The sequence below is a fragment of the Culex quinquefasciatus genome, chromosome 2 (genome assembly GCF_015732765.1).
Source record: "Culex quinquefasciatus strain JHB chromosome 2, VPISU_Cqui_1.0_pri_paternal, whole genome shotgun sequence".
NCBI classification, from domain to species: domain Eukaryota; kingdom Metazoa; phylum Arthropoda; class Insecta; order Diptera; family Culicidae; genus Culex; species Culex quinquefasciatus.
The window spans coordinates 77167931-77186087 of NC_051862.1; the positions used below are offsets into that span (position 1 = coordinate 77167931).

General features: G+C 35.8%; 1 protein-coding gene across 4 annotated transcripts in view; it reads right to left on the reverse strand.

Moving 5' to 3' along the window:
* Positions 1-9851: 9851 nt before the first annotated feature.
* LOC6042460 (neurotrimin) overlaps positions 9852-18157 on the reverse strand; it is a 119576-nt gene continuing 111270 nt past the window's right edge. For all 4 annotated transcript variants that reach the window (XM_038258199.1, XM_038258200.1, XM_038258201.1 and 1 more), the window contains exons 9-11: positions 11798-11962; positions 11666-11733; positions 9852-11606 (exon numbers count right to left, since the gene is read on the reverse strand). In XM_038258199.1, the coding sequence (XP_038114127.1) occupies positions 11381-11606; positions 11666-11733; positions 11798-11962 (459 nt within the window). In that variant the 3' untranslated portion in view covers positions 9852-11380. The remainder of the gene's footprint in view (positions 11607-11665; positions 11734-11797; positions 11963-18157) is intronic.

Consider the following 18157-nt stretch of genomic DNA (forward strand, 5'->3'; position numbering starts at 1 on the left):
GATTCACTGTTTCTTGGTGAGAGCTTTCCATAATTATTTGATATTTGATTATATTCTCCTAAATTATAATATTATAAATTAAATCCCCAATCCCGATTTTCCCAACCCCAATTTTCCGATTCCCACTTCCCCTTTAAAATAAAATAATTTGCCAATTTACACTAACACACCACACCTAACTGATTCGGAGCGTTTGGTACGGTATGTCCACGCATCTTTCCTACCCTGATGATTCTGTGAAATGTGATCCATTCACAGAATCTGTCTCTGCGTTTAATGCAACGCAGTAGGCCTGGCCGCTTTAATTTTTGCTATACATTTTCGTGGTAACTCGGATGTACTGCAATTATTAATACTGACAAGAAAGGACTTGGGGCGTAATCTAACCGCAAGTTCTTCCAGGATGCTTTCTTCGGACTGGCTGCGATTGTGTTCGATTAGATTAGATTAGAAACCCGAGCTTTCTCGGTGCGACCTCCTGAAATCAAAGAGCTCATTCTGACCACGGGAACCCCTTCCTCTAATCGTTTGAAGTGAATGTGAATGTGAAAATTTTCAAAATGTATGGAGAAAAGCAACTGCAACTCCCCCCTTCGACCTTAGCCAGTGTCGAAGGACAGAAAAATTGAAAAATAATTTCATCGGGCTTAATAATTTATAGCCCATTCATTGTTTTTGCAAACAGTAACAGAACCAGGGGGGCGACATCTATATCTCACTACAGGCAGCTCGCCCGCAGCCAACACAAGCTGTCAACTTCGGCACCAGAACAAAAGGGAAATGTCAACTTCGGCTCCAGCACAAAAGAACAGCTGTTCTTTACGGAACCAAAACAAAGCAACTGCGCACTGTAAAAAAAGTACAAAAACTGCAGGCATAAAATGGAGATAAAGAAATTATTGTTTTTATGTAAAATTTTACCGCAATGTACTTTTAAAAGTTAGTGTATGTTTTTGAGGTGATTTTTATCAATTTATTTGCAAAATAAACTACTCAAGTTTGGATTATTAAGCACACTTTGGGCTGATGACCTCATTTAAAGTTGTACTTTTATCACATAAATCGTTTAACTTAACTACTGTGTAATTTGACTTTTACTACAGTAATTCTTATAACAAAAATTGAATTATTAATAAAACAATATTTTTGTTTTCACTGTGCGCAGTTTGCGCGCGTTATCAATCTCAATCACCTAAGATGGCGGCCTTTAGCATCCCCCTGAACAGAACCAAACTTTTCGGCACCCTCAGCAAACGTCAAATCATCACAATTTTGTATGGTTTGACGTTTCTTGAGGGTACCAAAAAAGGGTAAACAAATCACTTCGTGCATCGGCCAATAAGAGCTTTTGAAATCGGTGTTATCTCAGACAAGTCGTCGCTTGTGTGCTATCTTGTGACACGTCCTATCTTTTTACAGCAGACGTTTCACAAGATAGCACACAAGCGACGAAATGTTATGGTGATTAAAACTAAGCAACAAATCGTGACACATTAGGATTCCGTGTGAATTGATAGCGACGCACCCGGTTCTGATTCTTTCCTCTCAAAAGCTATAGCTAATCTTCGCATCCATCAGTAAGTAGCTCCCCTTTAGTACGCCGCATTAGCGCTGGCAGTCTCACATTCGAGGCGCCAACGGTCAGTATTACACGGCCGGTTCTAATTCTAAACTCGTACAACACAAAAACACACCGCAAAACTGCGAACGCAATTCAAGTACCTTAAGCCATGCCAAGCAAAATTACTCAACTCAACTTTATAAGAAAATAAAAAGAAACACCCGCGCAGCCTAAATCAAACAAGCTTTTTCCGACGTAATTGAAAATGCATTTTTTTTGGTGTCGATTTTCAAATATTTGTTTCTGACACTGATGAAAAGTGATGATTGAAAACAAATATTTAAAAATTGACAGTTACAAAAAAAAACAGTGCGATAAATATATTTGCGCGAATTATTTTTACTACAGAACAAACATATTTCGATGAAAAGAGATATTTTAACCCGCAAACCACTCAATTATTATATATCAAAAATGAAGGAAAAAAAAAATGATGGAACCTACTACAAGAATCGAAACACGGGATAGATTAGCGTTGTGATAATTTATATACATACCCTAACACTAAAGATTACTAGAAAAGCTAACGAAACGTTGATCGATTTGTGTGTAAATATTACTAAAAAAAATCAGAGAATCTTTAAATCGAGCCCCATGTTTAGCGATTTTAGTTAGCGAGATCTATATTATACGTACCGAGGGGCGGAGAAAAACGGATGCAATTACAGAAAATATTAAAATACTCCAAATGTCGACGTATCGAGTCGTGTGTTGATGCTTGGAAACCCCCGACACTTTTTTATATGAACCAAACGCGTTTAAAAGTAACTAGAAGTTTTTATCAGCCAGGAAAATTCACTTATTTGTGTGTACATATGAACTACGATTGCTAGAGGAATACAAATTTGAGGAAAATCTTTAAATTGGGACTTGTTTTGGTTGGCCGTAAAATATCACAGCCCTTTTGATTCGATGTTAATCATGGTCCACCACGTAGGTGACGTTATCTTATGTCAGGGTTGCCAGAAATGCTTTACCTTTCGGATGTCGCGTGTTAAAAATGGTGTACAAAGTACACGTATGCGACTGCTGGTGGGTTAAATTGACAATGTGAAGTTCTTTTTTTTTGCTTTTTAGGTAACGTCATGATTCGAAATCCGGACACTTAGCAGCATCTAACTTTTGTTATAGCTGGCAAAAAATCATGTAATAAGTTGGAAATGTAGAAATATCATCAGGATGTCAATTTTAAGAGTATGCATGCAATTATGTCTTTTCTAAACATTTTTCACCAGAATTTCATAATTAAAATGACTTGTTCCGAGCACTGATAAAAGCTGATTCGAATTCCGGAGACTCGATTTTGCTTATGAATCGCACAAATTTGGACTGAAATTTAAGTAAATGGCATTATTTAGGTCTCAAATAAGCTGTTAACATCAAAACAAATAATATGTTGTATAAAAAATTGTTAGCATTTAAGGAAATCCGAGCCCTAAATTTCTGCTTTGCGTCCCCGGTGCTTCGAACGCCTATGAAATATTTCAGCGAAATGTTTCACAGTTTTGGTAAACACATGTTTTTATTTAATTTAATTGTTTTGGCATTGGCTACAGCGTCTAAACATATTTGAAATGAAAGTTGATGTTAGTATTTATCAAATAACACAGTTTTGACAATAATTATGCGAACTTATATCAAAATAATTGATAAAACAAAATGAGGCGTCCGGGCTTCGAAGGTCCGGGAATTCGAATCATGACGTTATTTTGAAAGCTCCTAACTTAAGACGGATTCAAAAACACCAAGAATGCAAAAAATAAAAATAAGGTTCATAAACCACAAGAAAAATGAGATGTACAGGAAAATTATTCCAGCAGTAAATTTTTATTAAAGTTACAAAATTTGGCGTTTTTTTGTGTTCATTATAAGAAACAATGATTTCAAAACATTTATACGACAGGCCAAACTGGGTCGAAAAACACATATTAGGGGAAATATACCCTTTCTAATCAAACACCTATCTTCGTCATATGGAGAGTTTGATGCTAGATTAAAGCTCCAAAAATACTATTTAGACTATAAACTTACCAGCAACAGCACTGCCTCGAGTAAGCACGCAAATTTATGCCATTTACTGGCCAAAAAGATCAAATTTAATGCACTTTTGATCATAATTTCTATTTTGCGAGACCATTTCTCATCATTTTGGTGGCACACACATCCATACGCAAGATCAGAGGTTAACTGCTTAACGAAAGTCGCCATCAATATCTTTTCACTTGCGCTAACGATTTCAAAGCGCTTAAGATATAAAATTGCTTCCAACTACCGGCAACATGTTCTTTTGACCGTTACTTAGTCACTCACTTGAAAAATAATCCCGAAATATGTAAATAATTAGCAAGCACCATCAAAAAACAAACGCGCTAAGTCTTTTGACGTTTCAATTTTGAATATCCATTCCAATCGAAGGCTGAAGAAACCCGAGCGAGGAGCGAAGGCAAATAAAGAACAAAGGGTGGCCACCAACACCTACAACATGCTGGTGCAGCGCCTGTTAGAGTGAGCAAGTGCTGCCAGGAAACTTTCGCTATGAATGTTACTTTTCGTGAGTGTTCGCTTAAAATTTCATCAATTTTGGCAGCACTAAGCAGACCCAAAAGAGCGCTGGAAGAAAAAAAGAACTAAGCTGAAAATAGAAAAATGGGCGTGGCCCAATGCACTCGACTGATTAGAATGCATTTTTGAAATATTTTTTTTAAATGCTTGTAAAAGGAATAGCAGAACTTTTAATAAAAGTGAAAATAAACAGAAATGTTCACAAAAAGTTGCTCTACTCGTTGGTGTACTTGATTTTAGTGAATTTCAAGGAACAATCCAGATTATCCAGCATCATTCAAACACGACCGCTTATTAGGCTTAAAATTGGCATATTTCCCCAACAAAGATAAAATCGGGTTCTTAACTCTGAGCAATTTTCAGGTGCATAATTTGGCCCGTGTTCATAACTAATGCTTACGAATGATCAACCTGCTCATTTACCTGTATTTTTCTAACACTTTATATGATTCCTTTAAAAGTCAAATATTTTCAATGTATAAATTCCATTGTTTATAAGTTGAATTCCTTATGGGTAGGCGTTTCAGGTCGATTATGGTAGTAATAAGCTGGGAATTTCCCAAAACTTTATTTTTTTGCCTAACACTTACGACAGATTAACACTTTGTCACTTAATCCCCAGGCAAGCAAGAGCCAATTTCAAGATTCTCGGTAGGGTCACCGCCCACTAAAAGCAAAAAAATGTTCATTCTAGTTACTACCCGCGTGCCCTAATTCTGGGAACGAAGGTCACCTGCCAACACGCGGTCTGAATAAATAGTGCGGAATGATGGAGGTCCAAGCACAAACTAGTTCTCCACCTTGAAGAGTGCACATCGCAACGAGTATTGACTGTCTAGCATTTTCTTTGTCATCAAAATGAATCGTTCGTTGGCATTGGTGCGACTGCAGCCGAGACATTCCGGACAGCAGATTGGCGGATTTATAGCGGAAATTCCATCTGGAGATTGTTTGCCGAAGAAATGTTCTACTCAAGAAGAAGGGAAGGCATCGATTTCTAAAAGTGATGCTTCAAACATTTTTCATTTGAAAAAAATAAGGAAATTGGTAAAGTCTGCAAAAAAGATTTTCCGGTTTCGTAATATGAAGCATGTGCAAAATGACAACTAGTGTAAAATATTTTTTTAAATTAAATAAGTTAAATAAATTGTAAATATATAGAAATTTAAAAAAATGTAATTTCCCGTATTACTTTGCAACATCCCGTATTACTTTAACCAAGGGGTGCCCACCCTTTTGAACCTGGAGCGGTTGAATGAATTTAGACCAATTGTAAGGCAAGGGTTTTACAAAGGACGCCAAATGTGAACCACGTGAACACTTTTTTGGGAATCTCAACGCCCCCCCTCCCCCCCTCGTGGACAATTGCCCATATAAAAAAACTTTTTTGTATGGATCGTGGACAATCGCCATACCCCCTCCCCCACCCTAAAGTGTCCACGTGGTTTATGGATGGTCTCGTTACCAGATGTTACTTACTACCAAGGTAAACAAACAACAACGGAACCTTCAAACCATTTAGAGGCTTGGTAATAGAAGTGTTAAATTAAAATTCACCTGGGGGTAGAATGGACTTACACCCTACTGGTTGTATGGTTGTATGAAAAAAAAAAAAAGTTGTCCAAATTTAGTGAGCACAGCACTTTTTCAGTTCCTTTTGGGGCCCTAAACAACTCCCCAAAGTTTGGGACCGATTGGTTTAGTCCTCACCTTTTTCTAAGTAAGTCAAGCATCAACATTTCCCGTGCTCCGCATCCTTTTTCCTTCCCGGTGAATGGTGGAGATGGGAGCGGCCGGCAATGGATGGCTTCCATGGTGCTGCCTGTCCTGTTCTGGTAGAATTGGTTTTAATTCCCTTTAATCAATATCTAAGCAACCTGCGCTGGACAATCATCACACATACATGACGAAATCCAGTCTGCAACCCGCTAAGATCACCATATCCATGCGAATGCGATTGGTTTAGTCCTCACTTTGCGCAAAGCGATTCAATTTTCCATATAAATTTGTATGAGGAAAACCATTTTTTTGGATTTTGATATTTATCAAATCCACGTTTCATGCTATATCAAAACAGGACTCATATTCGGATGCTCTGGAATGTGCTGTACAACTTTGCCCAAGAGAGTATAGTGCTAGCTTGTCCCTAAAAAAGATACAGCGTGTTCAAAACTCATCTAAAACGTGTTTTTTTGCTCGAAAATCACGTTTTAGACGAGTTTTGAAGACGCTACACCTTCTTTCAGGAGCAAGTTAGCACCATACTCTCTTCGGCAAAGTTGTAGAATATGAGTCCGGTTTTGATATAGAATGAAACGTGGATTTGATAAATATCAAAACCCAAAAAAAATCGTTTCCCCCATACAAATTTATATGGAAAATTGAATCGCTTTGCGCAAAGTGAGGACTAAACCAATCGGTCCCAAACTTTGGGGAGTTGCTTAGGGCCCCAAAAGGAACTGAAAAAGTGCTGTGCTGGAAAATCGATTTTGATATTACATGGGCCACCCTTATCCTGCCTTATAAAAACAGTCAAAAGATATGAAATTTGGATTACATTGATTATTTCACTCCTGGTAGCTTCACAAATCACGTATAATCCAACATAAGTTGATTTTTTAGTTGTTTTGATGCTTATTTGTAGAACTAATGTCTTATTACAACTTATTAACACTATTTTCATTATTTTTTTGTTTTGGTAAGTGACATTTTTTTAATAAACTTAAAACTTCATGGAAACGATGTTAGAAAGGTACCTTTTGTAATTTCTTATCTCCCTTCAACGTTGTATTAGACGAAATGGCTTGTTTTCTAAGGTGGTCCATTCTGCCCTGCACTCTGGAAAATAAGTCCAAAACACGAAACGAAACTATTGGCACTACGCCCCCCGGGGCATGGCCTTCCTCTAACGTGGGATTTCTGCTCCAGCGCCTCTGACGAGACAGGAGAAACCGGGACCGACGTTTTACTTCACCATCCGATAGAAGCTCAGTGGATAAGGCGGGAATCGAACCCGCGTCTCATAGCATCATCGGGATCGGCAGCCGAAGCCGCTACCCCTGCGCCACGAGACCCAAGTCCAAAACACATTTTTTTTTTAATTGCATCTAAAATTGTTTTAAGCTTAAAAAAAATCATCAACCAATTTACAACATACAACAACAATTGTTTAAAAAAGTGCGTTAAGGGAGACTTGATCCCTGCATTTTACAGTCACTGGAATCAGCCCCAAGATTAAAAAATTTGGCTGGGTTTTCGTACATAGTTTCCATTAGTTTAGGTGTACATAGCTTACTGCAGTTTGAACCTTTTTTCAAAAGTTTTGTAAACAAAAACTACCAGCTTTTGTAAACATGCTTAATTTAGGTCTAAAAAAGGAAATTTTTATTTTTTAATTATTTTACATGCTAAACTTGTTATATTTTGAACACAAACGTACAGGTTTAATGTGAAATTGCTGTATCTTATAGAAAATTAAAAGTTTGGATGAATAAAAAACATTTTGCTTAAGATTTCTTCAAAATGTTGAAAGGGGATCAAATTACCCCCAACATTTTGAAAATGCCGGTTTAAAATATTTTTTTAAAAGGCTTGGCATTATTCGAAGAGTTTATCTGATGAAATACCCTTATCAGCCAAACATAGTTGAATGTTTAAGCTTTCAATTTATGCAAAAAGATCATAGTTTTGTGAGAAATTGACAGAGTTATGTGCGATACAAAAAAAGGGGATCAAGTCTCCCCACTCTCCCCTACTATGAAATGTTCGATACATTTGACACAGTTGTTCATAATATTTTTTCATGAATCAAATAAGAGATAACATTAATTTAAATAAAAAATAATAATAAAAAGAGAACCTAAAACCTAAAACAACAACAAAGTAAAACAAAGTACTCATATAAAAATAGAGCCTAATTTTATCAATTATGGCCAGCGTTAAATTTTGCATTTAGTTGATCGATTATGTTTTAGAAAAAAAGATTCCAACTTGAGTTTTGCAATGGATTATTCTGTGATTCATCACGTCGTTTCATTTTTTTCCAAATGTTTCTCTTGAACTTTGAGTAAACTACTATAGATAAATCGTGATTTTAATAAAATAAGTTGTATAAAATAGAATCTTATCAAAATGAATTTTTCATTGAAAAAAAAAAGAAAAAAAAAGTTAAATACTGACAACAAATTAACAAATCAATTCAACATTGATTCCAGAATTGATATAAAAAAATGCAATTTTTAAATGAGAACTTAGTAAAACTGTTTTTAAACGAATTTTTGGATATTTTTCTTAATTCATTGTAAGAATAAAACAGTAACCATGTTTTAAGGTTTGTTTGATTTGTAATCTGTATTTTTAGAAAAGTGCGTGGCAGTGCGTGGCCGAATGGTTAGGCTGTCGGCTTTGTAAGCGGATGATTCTGGGTTCGATTCCCATCTGCTGCAACCTTCCATCGGATGAGGAAGTAAAATGTCGGTCCCGGCCTTGGTTGTTAGGCCGTTAAGTCATTCCAGGTGTAGGAGTCGTCTTCATGCCATAAGTACAAACAACACACCAAACCAAGCCTACTCCGGTGGAATCGCTGGCGGCGGTTGGACTTGCAATCCAAAGGTCGTCAGTTCAAACACTGGGGTGGAAGGTTCCTTGGAGTAAAAAGAGGTTTGGGTGCTCTCCCCATTCAAGCCTTCGGACTCCTAGGTTCGAGCAGAAACTTGCAATAGAGACCACAAAAGACCCGGGGGTCGTTAATGTGGATGGTTTGATTTTTTGATTTTTAGAAAATTGACAATAGTTTGATTTTTTGAAATTATTAAGAGTTTTCTTTTCGATTGTTTATATTTATTTTTTTATAAAGAGTTTTTTGTTTGGAATCATTTTTAAAATAAGAAATGGCTATTATTTTAGTTTCTGGAAACGTCGGGAAAAAGTCGGGAATTTGAAAATAGGATTTGAACGGTCACCCTGATGTTACATTGGAATTCTATAAAAGTTCAAAATATTTTTAAGGTGAAACCGTTGATCATTTTCAAAGAAAATTGATCATTATTCTAGAATGCTCTGTACTGAATTCAATTTAACGAATTTATGCACCAAAATGAATCAGCATGTACAGATGTGCTGGTTGTTGCCTTCTTGAAGCCAAAATTTATATAATTTTGTGGTACAATTATTGACGTCCATGTTGGCAATCATCATAACTTCCATTCCATTCCATAATCGTTACCAAAAAGAATCAACATATTCTGAACAAATTGTAGAAGGAATTGTAAAAAAAATGCGTAGATGCATAGTCTGGGACACTGGAAAAGTTATACTTACTGCATAGTTCTTTTACTTAAAATATAGGAAATGTTAGAATAATCATAGCCAAAGTTGACCCCTAAAAAATGACATTTTTAAAAACATTGGCAAAGTCACATAAAACAAGTAAAACTTACAAACTTAAAATTTTCTAAAATTTTTAAAGTTCTTCTTTCCAATGCTTTTTAAATATCAAAAAGTGGTTGAAAAATTGATTTTAGCCGATTTTTTAAATCGAAGCCCGTCTAAGGCGGGGTTGGGTTGTAGAGGGTAAAATCAATTGCGTCGTTGTCAAGCTGCCCAAGTTCACGGAATGGCACCCCAGCACCATCGAATGTAACGTTATTCAACGTGCAAAAAAAACAGCTTTTTTCTGTTTCATTCTCAAATTTTATTTCTTGCAACTGCGCTGCACTTTTGTCTCATCCTCAAACTCGTTTCCGTCGATATTTTTCATTTACACACTACAAGTCCTAAAATACCTACAAGATGGGGTCACTTTGATTAACCTCTCGATCATCCAACATAATTTATCTTCTTTCAGAAACAGAAAACACACATTCAACCGAAGTTTGCAGTTTGTTGAACACTTTTCAAGTTTTCAGAGAGTTTTTCGGAGAGGGTTTTTTTTTTGTTTTATAATTTACTCTCTCGCTTAACGTAAAAAGACAATAACTATTGAGAAAGGGATGCAGTATGTGACTATTTTTTTTTTATAAATATTATGGCGTCTCCAATTGAGTTTTGGGGTGTGCTGCTTTTGTTTAAATTTACCTTGATTCTGCTAGCTACCCTAATGTAGTATTTACCTTTGTATGTGTGTCATTCTATCGATTTTAATAAGTTTGTTTTGTTCTCTGATATCATTTCAGGATCTTACACGTTAAGTAGGTTTCCTATTGATTGTTATTTATTCTATAAGACTAACCATTAGTACGAGCACTATTATAAAGTATATTCTAGTTGTTTTGATTCATACTATACACAAAGATGGAAATCGTTTTAGAAACTAGATGGACATAACTTAAACAATGTTTACAGATTATAGGGAAAGCGGGATTTGATTTTTGTTGTTGTGAAAACTTAAGTTGTTGAAAACAAAAAGTATAAACGAAATAAAATAAAAGAAGGATGGAATTGGTATCCGCGATCTGTCCATTTTCTATTTGCGGCTCTCGTAAAGAAAATTACAACAAGAAATAATTATTAACATAAAATTAAACGTTTAAGCGTTTTTATTTGGTTCCTTCTGCGCGATTGCTGCCTGCGTGTGTATCTTCATTTAATAGCGTACCATCGGAGTAATTTATTAAGATAAGTTTACATTTACAGTGTGTACGTGGATTTGCTATCGGATTTTATAATTCGGAATTGATAGATTTAAAAGTGCTTAGCAACTGTTGTCTATTGTGGACGCGGTGTTACAAAAAGCTTTAGTAATTTTTCCAATCCCGTGCTATTTGCAACACCCCATTATCGATTACTAATAGTGGAAAGCGTGGACGATTTAAAACCAGATTGTTATCTAATTTGCACCTGATGAAGGTAACATTCATATTAATACGTTTAATTCTTGTGTTGATTTTGTTTTGTTATAATTTTTGGTGAAATATTACAAGGCATTTTCCTGTTAATTTTTTTGCTCATTTAGCTATATTTTTACACTATTACAATATGCACGCGAGACCGAGTTTCCTGACTCTTACAACTTAGCAGATCTTTAGTTTTTCTCTTCTCAACAAATAATTTCTTTCGCGCGTCAAAAACAATCGCTTCAACTCTTGTTTCTTCTCTCACTTTTTTCAAACTAAATTGATAAAAATAGCACATTCAGCTAGCAACTTTTTGCACCACGTTGGTTTTTCTTCCGTTTCACATTTTTCTTTCTTTCATAACTTAGAATAGCCTACAGAGCAGCGAAACGAGCAGCAAGCTGAAACCCATCGCCAGGGACGACCGCGCAGTGGCACCAGCGCCGGTGCCCCGTTGGCTCTCCAGCGAAACCTCGCTCGGGATCTGGAACATGAACGGGACCGTTTCGGCGTACGACCAGCCCTCGGTGTTGCGGGCACGGGCCGTGATCAGCCACTCGCCGGGTGGGAGGTTCAGCGAGCGACGAATGCTGAAAGGAGATTTTTTTTTTAGATTTTAAGACAATTTTAAAAAGTTGAGTAGTTTTACCTCCAAACATCTCCGGGTTCCTCCTTGTTCTGTTCGGAAAGGGTTGGCTCGATGGTGATGTACTTGGGCTGTAATAAAAATCAAAATTTTATTAGTATATCTTGAAAATCTCAAACAAACCAGGAAACCTACCCCCTCGGTGCGCTTGTACAGGATCTGTAGGTCGGACAGCGGCTGAGCGCTTCGTACCCGCCACATGGTGTGCAGCAGACCGTCGGAGAAGTTGGAGTGCACCAGGTGGGCGCCGCCCGGCAGCAGACCGAGGATGGACTTGGCCGAGGACTCGCCGAGGGCGTTCTGAAAACAATCATTGTATGTAGGGTAATTTTTGTTAAAAAAATGTCTAATGGTTTTGAAGGAGGTGTCTCAACTAAGACTCAACTCGACATTTTTGAAGTTGATGTCAGTAAAAGCTTCAGTTTCGTCAAGATATGGTAGAAAAATGTGCCATACCTTGACTAAACTGAAGCTTTAACAACTTCAAAAATTATTATTATTAGTTTTATTAAAGACACTTTACCATTAGACTTCAAAAATGTCGAGTTGTGTTATTCTCTAAAATTTGGCATATTATTGGGGATTTATTTTGTATATTTTATTTAGGATGAAACTTTTTAATACATAGATTCCCTTCGTCAAAAAAGCCATTTTACATATTTTGGTGGCTTCAGCAAGGTTATAGGCTATGATTAGGACTTTTCATTGGAGCAAATCAGGTCAAATGGAGAAAAATATAATAAGAAGTGATTTTTCACGCTCAAAAATAGCAAATTTCACGGGGTGATTTTTCACGCTCAAAAATAGCAAATTTCACGGGGACCTCAATTTTAAATCACCAAATTTCACGTAAATTTCGCGGAACGTGAAAAAAGTTAAAAATACTCTCAAAATCTTATGTTTAAATCACAGAAACCACTTTTTATGCTTCATTATAAATTATTTTTCAATAAACAAAAAAAAATCCTCTCTAAATTTGAGCGTGACCCAAAAACAAATCTTCTAATTATCAAAAAAGTTTCCATCTGGTTTATGGGTGGTCATTTATTGAACTGTTTTTTTTTAATATTCGACTAATAAAGCTAAAAGTTTACATTTTATCAATTTCATATCCAAGTAAGGTTCAACAATCTTGTTCAGCCAACATTAGTAAAATAGTTTGAATTTTCTGCGACAACTAGCCCATTCAAAATATTTTTAAAGGTTTACATCTCTCTTTTCAAAAACTAAATTTAAAATCAATAGGCAAAAATCGAAATTTTTATACGAGATCGAAATTTTTTATTAAAAACATAGACTTAACTTTCACGGAAATCATCCACCCAAATAATCGTAAAAACTAAACAGGACTCAGAAAAAAAGCAAATTTTTTTAAAGGCAAATCGCCTTTAAAAAATACTCTTTATTTTATTTTGAATAAAACGAAGCTTTATTCTTCTTTTAATTTCTTTTAAAATTATACCTTTCAAATGAAATAGTAGTAAAGTTTTTACTACAGCGGATTAAAAAATTACTGAATTAAGTTAGTTTTTCAGAAAACCGAACAATTCTCCAAAAGGTTCAAGTTTTTAAATTGTAAACTAATAAAATTTACCCAAATAGTCTTTATGATTGAAATATTTAATATAATGTTAGGCCGTTGCAAATATTTTTCAAAGTTTATGTCGCCCCCTCCCCCCCCCCTTCAAAGTTGGCCTGAAAAATCAGGGGGCAAAAAAAATATTTTTTCGAAAAACTTCAAAATTTTAATGAAAATTGAAGTTTCACCAACTGAAAAGCAGTTAAAATGCATTTTCCCACGTTTATAATCATATTTAGCATGTTTGAACTCCTTTGAAAACATTTCAAATTTTCATGAAATAGGGGAAGGTGGGGCAAGACGACCATATTGGGCAAGAGGAACAATCGCTCGTACGGCCGTAATTTTTACAATTTTGATTATTTCCAGTATGTGGAAATGTTGCTAGCAATGCAATTAGCTGATTCTACTACCACATAATCGCCAAAACGACGTAAACGCCACGGAGCATAAGATTTAATGAAGTTTTTTTACAAACCTTTATTTTCTTATAATATTTGGAAAGTGCAAAATAAGACTTTGGGTTCGTTTTAAGGCACATTTTATCAAAATGCAATTTTTCCTAGATCAGTAGTGTCCCTACCAATGACTTGCACCTATTATAAAGTATGATTTAACTTTTGGTTATTTTTGTTGAAAGCTTTTAAAAAAATTTGCTCAGGTGGGGCAAGTGTACCATATGGATTTTTAGTATGGAAAAAAATACGAATTGCTGCAAAAACATATTTTATCGGGAAATAAATATATAAACGTACTTAATAACTGATAAACAATTGTTTAAAAAACTGTCCATACAAAATATAGTGATATTATGAAAATTTCCTTTTTTTCATCTAAGTAATAATATTTTTCGTAAAAACGATCAAATTTTTATTAAAATAATATTCTTTAATCTAAAAATGAAAGAAACGTTTCAAAAACATCCTAATCTGATGTATCTAAGTGATAACAGTTCAATTGTCAGCAAATTAACATGTTTTTTCGGGATTGCCACAAAAGGCGATAACTCAATAGGCGAGATCTCGAAAGGCGAAAATTCAAAAGGCGAAAAAGTAGACCCACCACGCTAGGCGAAATAGCACAAAAGGCGAAATGGCTCAAATGGCGAAAAAGTATTATTTGATTAGGATTCCTCCTTTCTCTCAGACAATGAAGTACGAAGTGTAAACAAACAATTCATCCTGCTCGTTCGAGGATGGATTGTTTGTTTACACATCTACACTGAAATAAAAAAAAAGTACGACATTGCTATTAGGGCCTTTGGTCCCATTTTAACGCGTGTAATGAAATGCCGTAAGAGCAATGTCGTACCGCCCCTTTCCCAAAATTCCTAGAATTTAGGAATTTGGTACTTTTTTTTTATTTCAGTGTAGAGTATTTTTAAAAGGTTCTATAAGCTATTGGCTTTCATAGGTTTATTATGTTTATAATCGGATTGATAATTGGATGTAGACATTTAAAAATGCTCTAGACTTCGTATTTGAACTTTTACTTGGTTTGGTTGATCTATAGTTTTATTGTGTAATGTTTATGCATTTTTAATTCTGAATCTTTATCATTCGGGTATGGGCAACGAACACACGACCTCTAGAAGTCCAGTACGCTGCTAGTTGAAACCCCTACGGTCAGGATTTCGAGTGAGCACTTTGCTCTTTAAGGGAATCTGACTTTGGCGTGCCAAATAGTAATCTAGAGGCTTTGTTTTGATCTAAAAAATTGTTGACAAATCTGTAATAGTTAATTTGAAAAAAGAACGGGAATATTTGAGGAAATGCTTTATAAAAAATACATTTAGCGAAAAAATACCCAAAGTACGCGCCAGGTGGCCGTGTGCACCGAGGCCGCGGCCTCGGTGCACACGGCCACCTGGCGCGTACTTTGGGTATTTTTTCGCCAAATGTGGTTTTCGCCTTGTGTGGTTTTCGCCTAATATGGTTTTCGCCTTATGTGGTTTTCGCCTTATGTGGTTTTCGCCTTTTGAAACATTTCGCCTAATGAATTTTCGCCATTTGTGATTTCGCCTTTCGAGTCTTCGCCAAACGTAGGAGACTCGTTTTTTCATGCATTGTTCCTCTTGCCCCAACGGGTTGTTTGTCTTGCCCCACTAGTTGAGTAGAACATACGGAAAATAAAAAAAATTAAATTCATTTTTTTGCATTAAAAAACGGTTTTTTTTTGAAAACTTGTTCTATCAAAGTCTTAGTCAAGACCTGGAATAATATGATTATTCAGCAATTCCCCACGAAAACAGCATGGAAAAAAACAAAAGTCCTCGGATCGGGCTCAAAATTTTTCTGGGGGTTCCCTGGCCAAAATAATTAGACCCGTATTTTTTTGTTTGGCCATTAGGGTGACCTACGCCGTGTTAGGGTGGTCTGAAAAATGGCAATTTTCGTCGATTTTCGCAAAAACCACTTTTTTCGAAAAATCATAACTCCTCGCCATTTTAACCGATTTCAATTGTCTTATACGCAAATGAAAGGAAAACGTAATTAAGAGACGCAACTTTTGGTACCCAGACATGTATAGGTCATCGTTGAAATTTTGAAGTTATCGCAGTTTTAGTGAAAAATGTTGATTTTTTGCCAATTTCGTCATTCTCCAGTTTTTGCGCGCGGCGCGTCAAAAAACACGGATTTTATTTTCAAAAAATCATATCTCGGAATCCTGTGAATGAACTCCTCCCATTTTTTAGTATGTTATGTAAAAATGTCCGGGGAATCTGATAAAAATATTTTCAGACATAGGCTCTTTGGTCCAGACACCGTCAAAACGGCATTTTAAAGTTTCATACGCTCTTTTCATATGTTAGGCTAGATTTTTGAAACTTCTTACTATTTTTCTTTGAAAGCCCAACATATAACCTTTCATTTGCGTATAAGACAATTGAAATCGGTTAGAATGGCGAGGTGTTATGATTTTTCGAAAAAAGTGGTTTTTGCGAAAATCGACGAAAATGGCCATTTTTCAGATCACCCTAACACGGCGTAGGTCACCCTAATGGCCAAACAAAAAATACGGGTCTAATTATTTCGGCCAGGGAACCCCCAGAAAAATTTTGAGCCCGATCCGAGGACTTTTGTTTTTTTCCATGCTGTTTTCGTGGGGAATTGCTGTATGTATTATAAAATCCGACAGATTTTTAACGTTTTTAATGGGTTACAACGATCATTTCCTTAGCTTGTTACACTTACCCCACTTTCCCCTACAGTCCCACAAAAAAAAATTCCGTCAATACCTCGATATTTAGAAAACTAATGATTAGAAAGCAACTGTACGCCTTTAATAGTAGTTTATGCAACAAGTTGCAAAAAGTTGATTTTTTCAGCACGAGTAGTACATTTATCCAACGAGGTTCACCGAGTTGGATAAATACGACGAGTGCTGAAAAAATCAAGTTTTGCAACGAGTTCCATACAACATTTTTTGCAATTTCGAAAAACACCCATTGAGTGAAATTTAAAGTCGAATTTTCATGTATTTTGTCAATAAATCGTTTAAATCAAAAAAATGTTGAAAAGTGTTTCTTTTCGAAACAAGTGCTGAAAAGTTCAACTTTTCAGTACCCATTTCAGTGCTGAAAAGTAGAACTTTTCAGCATTTATTTTGAAAAGTGTTGCTGTTCGATTCTGTTATTTTTGGTACAGAAAAGTAGGCTATTTCGTCGTTCAAGAATGACAGGAAAGGTAAGTAGTTTCACGACAGAATTGCAAAAAAGCATTTTTAAACACCTTTTTCATCCAAATGTTGAAACCTAGGCTTGTAATTTCAATTTTTATATATTTTTTTTAATTTTTTGCCCTCCCCCCCCCCCTCGACTTTGGTCAGAGCCGAGGGACATAAACTTTGAAAAATATTTGCAACGGCCTTATTTAAAAAAAATATTTGAAGAAATTGATAAGTTTCAAGAATTTCAAACCGTCCACAAAATCGTCAAAATTCACTAACTTTATATTAGTAATTGAACAAGGGTATTTAATCACTTAATTTTACAGTAGTTCTTAAAATTATTTTTATTCTTATTTGAGTTTGATAAATAACATAACATTTCACGGGATTCACGGGGAAAAAGACAAATTTCGCGGATTTCACGCTGTCCGCGAAATCGTGAAATTTCACTAGCCCTAGCCATAATGTTAAAGTGGGTTCGGTGGAATCGTGGTAGCTTCTCTTTAAATAATTCGTTAGCTGTCAAAAATCTATCAAAGAATCTATCACATTGATCACAAAAAAAACTATAGTAGAAAAGTATTTATCGGGATTTATTTTTGACGGTTTAACGCCTACGAAATATTAAATAGTTTCAAAATTCTGTTGCAGAAGCAAAAACAAATTTGCAATCAAAAATGAATTTATTTTTTGCCTTCCTCATTGAGGTAAGAATACAGGCCGAATGTCCCATAATTCGAACGTGTCCGAATTAAAAAGCACTCATGAGTCAAAACTGATTTGTCAAACTGATGTTGACATTTAAACCCCATAGAGTTATCTATGTGAGCATGTATTGCGTGTACGTACACGAAAAAGATTGAGGTTAAATTATGTACCCGCCAGCAAAACAAATGGGGTGCTAGTGTGCGTGAGCTCGGGCTTGGATAACTCTATTGTTCGTCGATTTCCGAGCACGTGGTTTCAAGCTTTTGACAGTTCGTCGCTTGTGTGCTATCGTCCTATCTTTTTACAGCATATGAGTCACAAGTTAACGGCTTCGGCTGCCGATCCCTAATTTGTTACGGGGCGTGGTTTCGATTCCCGCCTTATCCTCCTGGCCTTCTATCGGATTTGGAAGTAAAACGTTGGTCCATTTGCGTAAAAGAGGTTTTGGGTGACTCACCACACATAACCTTCGGATGCCTAGAAATGAGCAGAAACTTGCAACAGAGCCCACAAAAGACCCGGGGGTCGTTAAAGTGGAT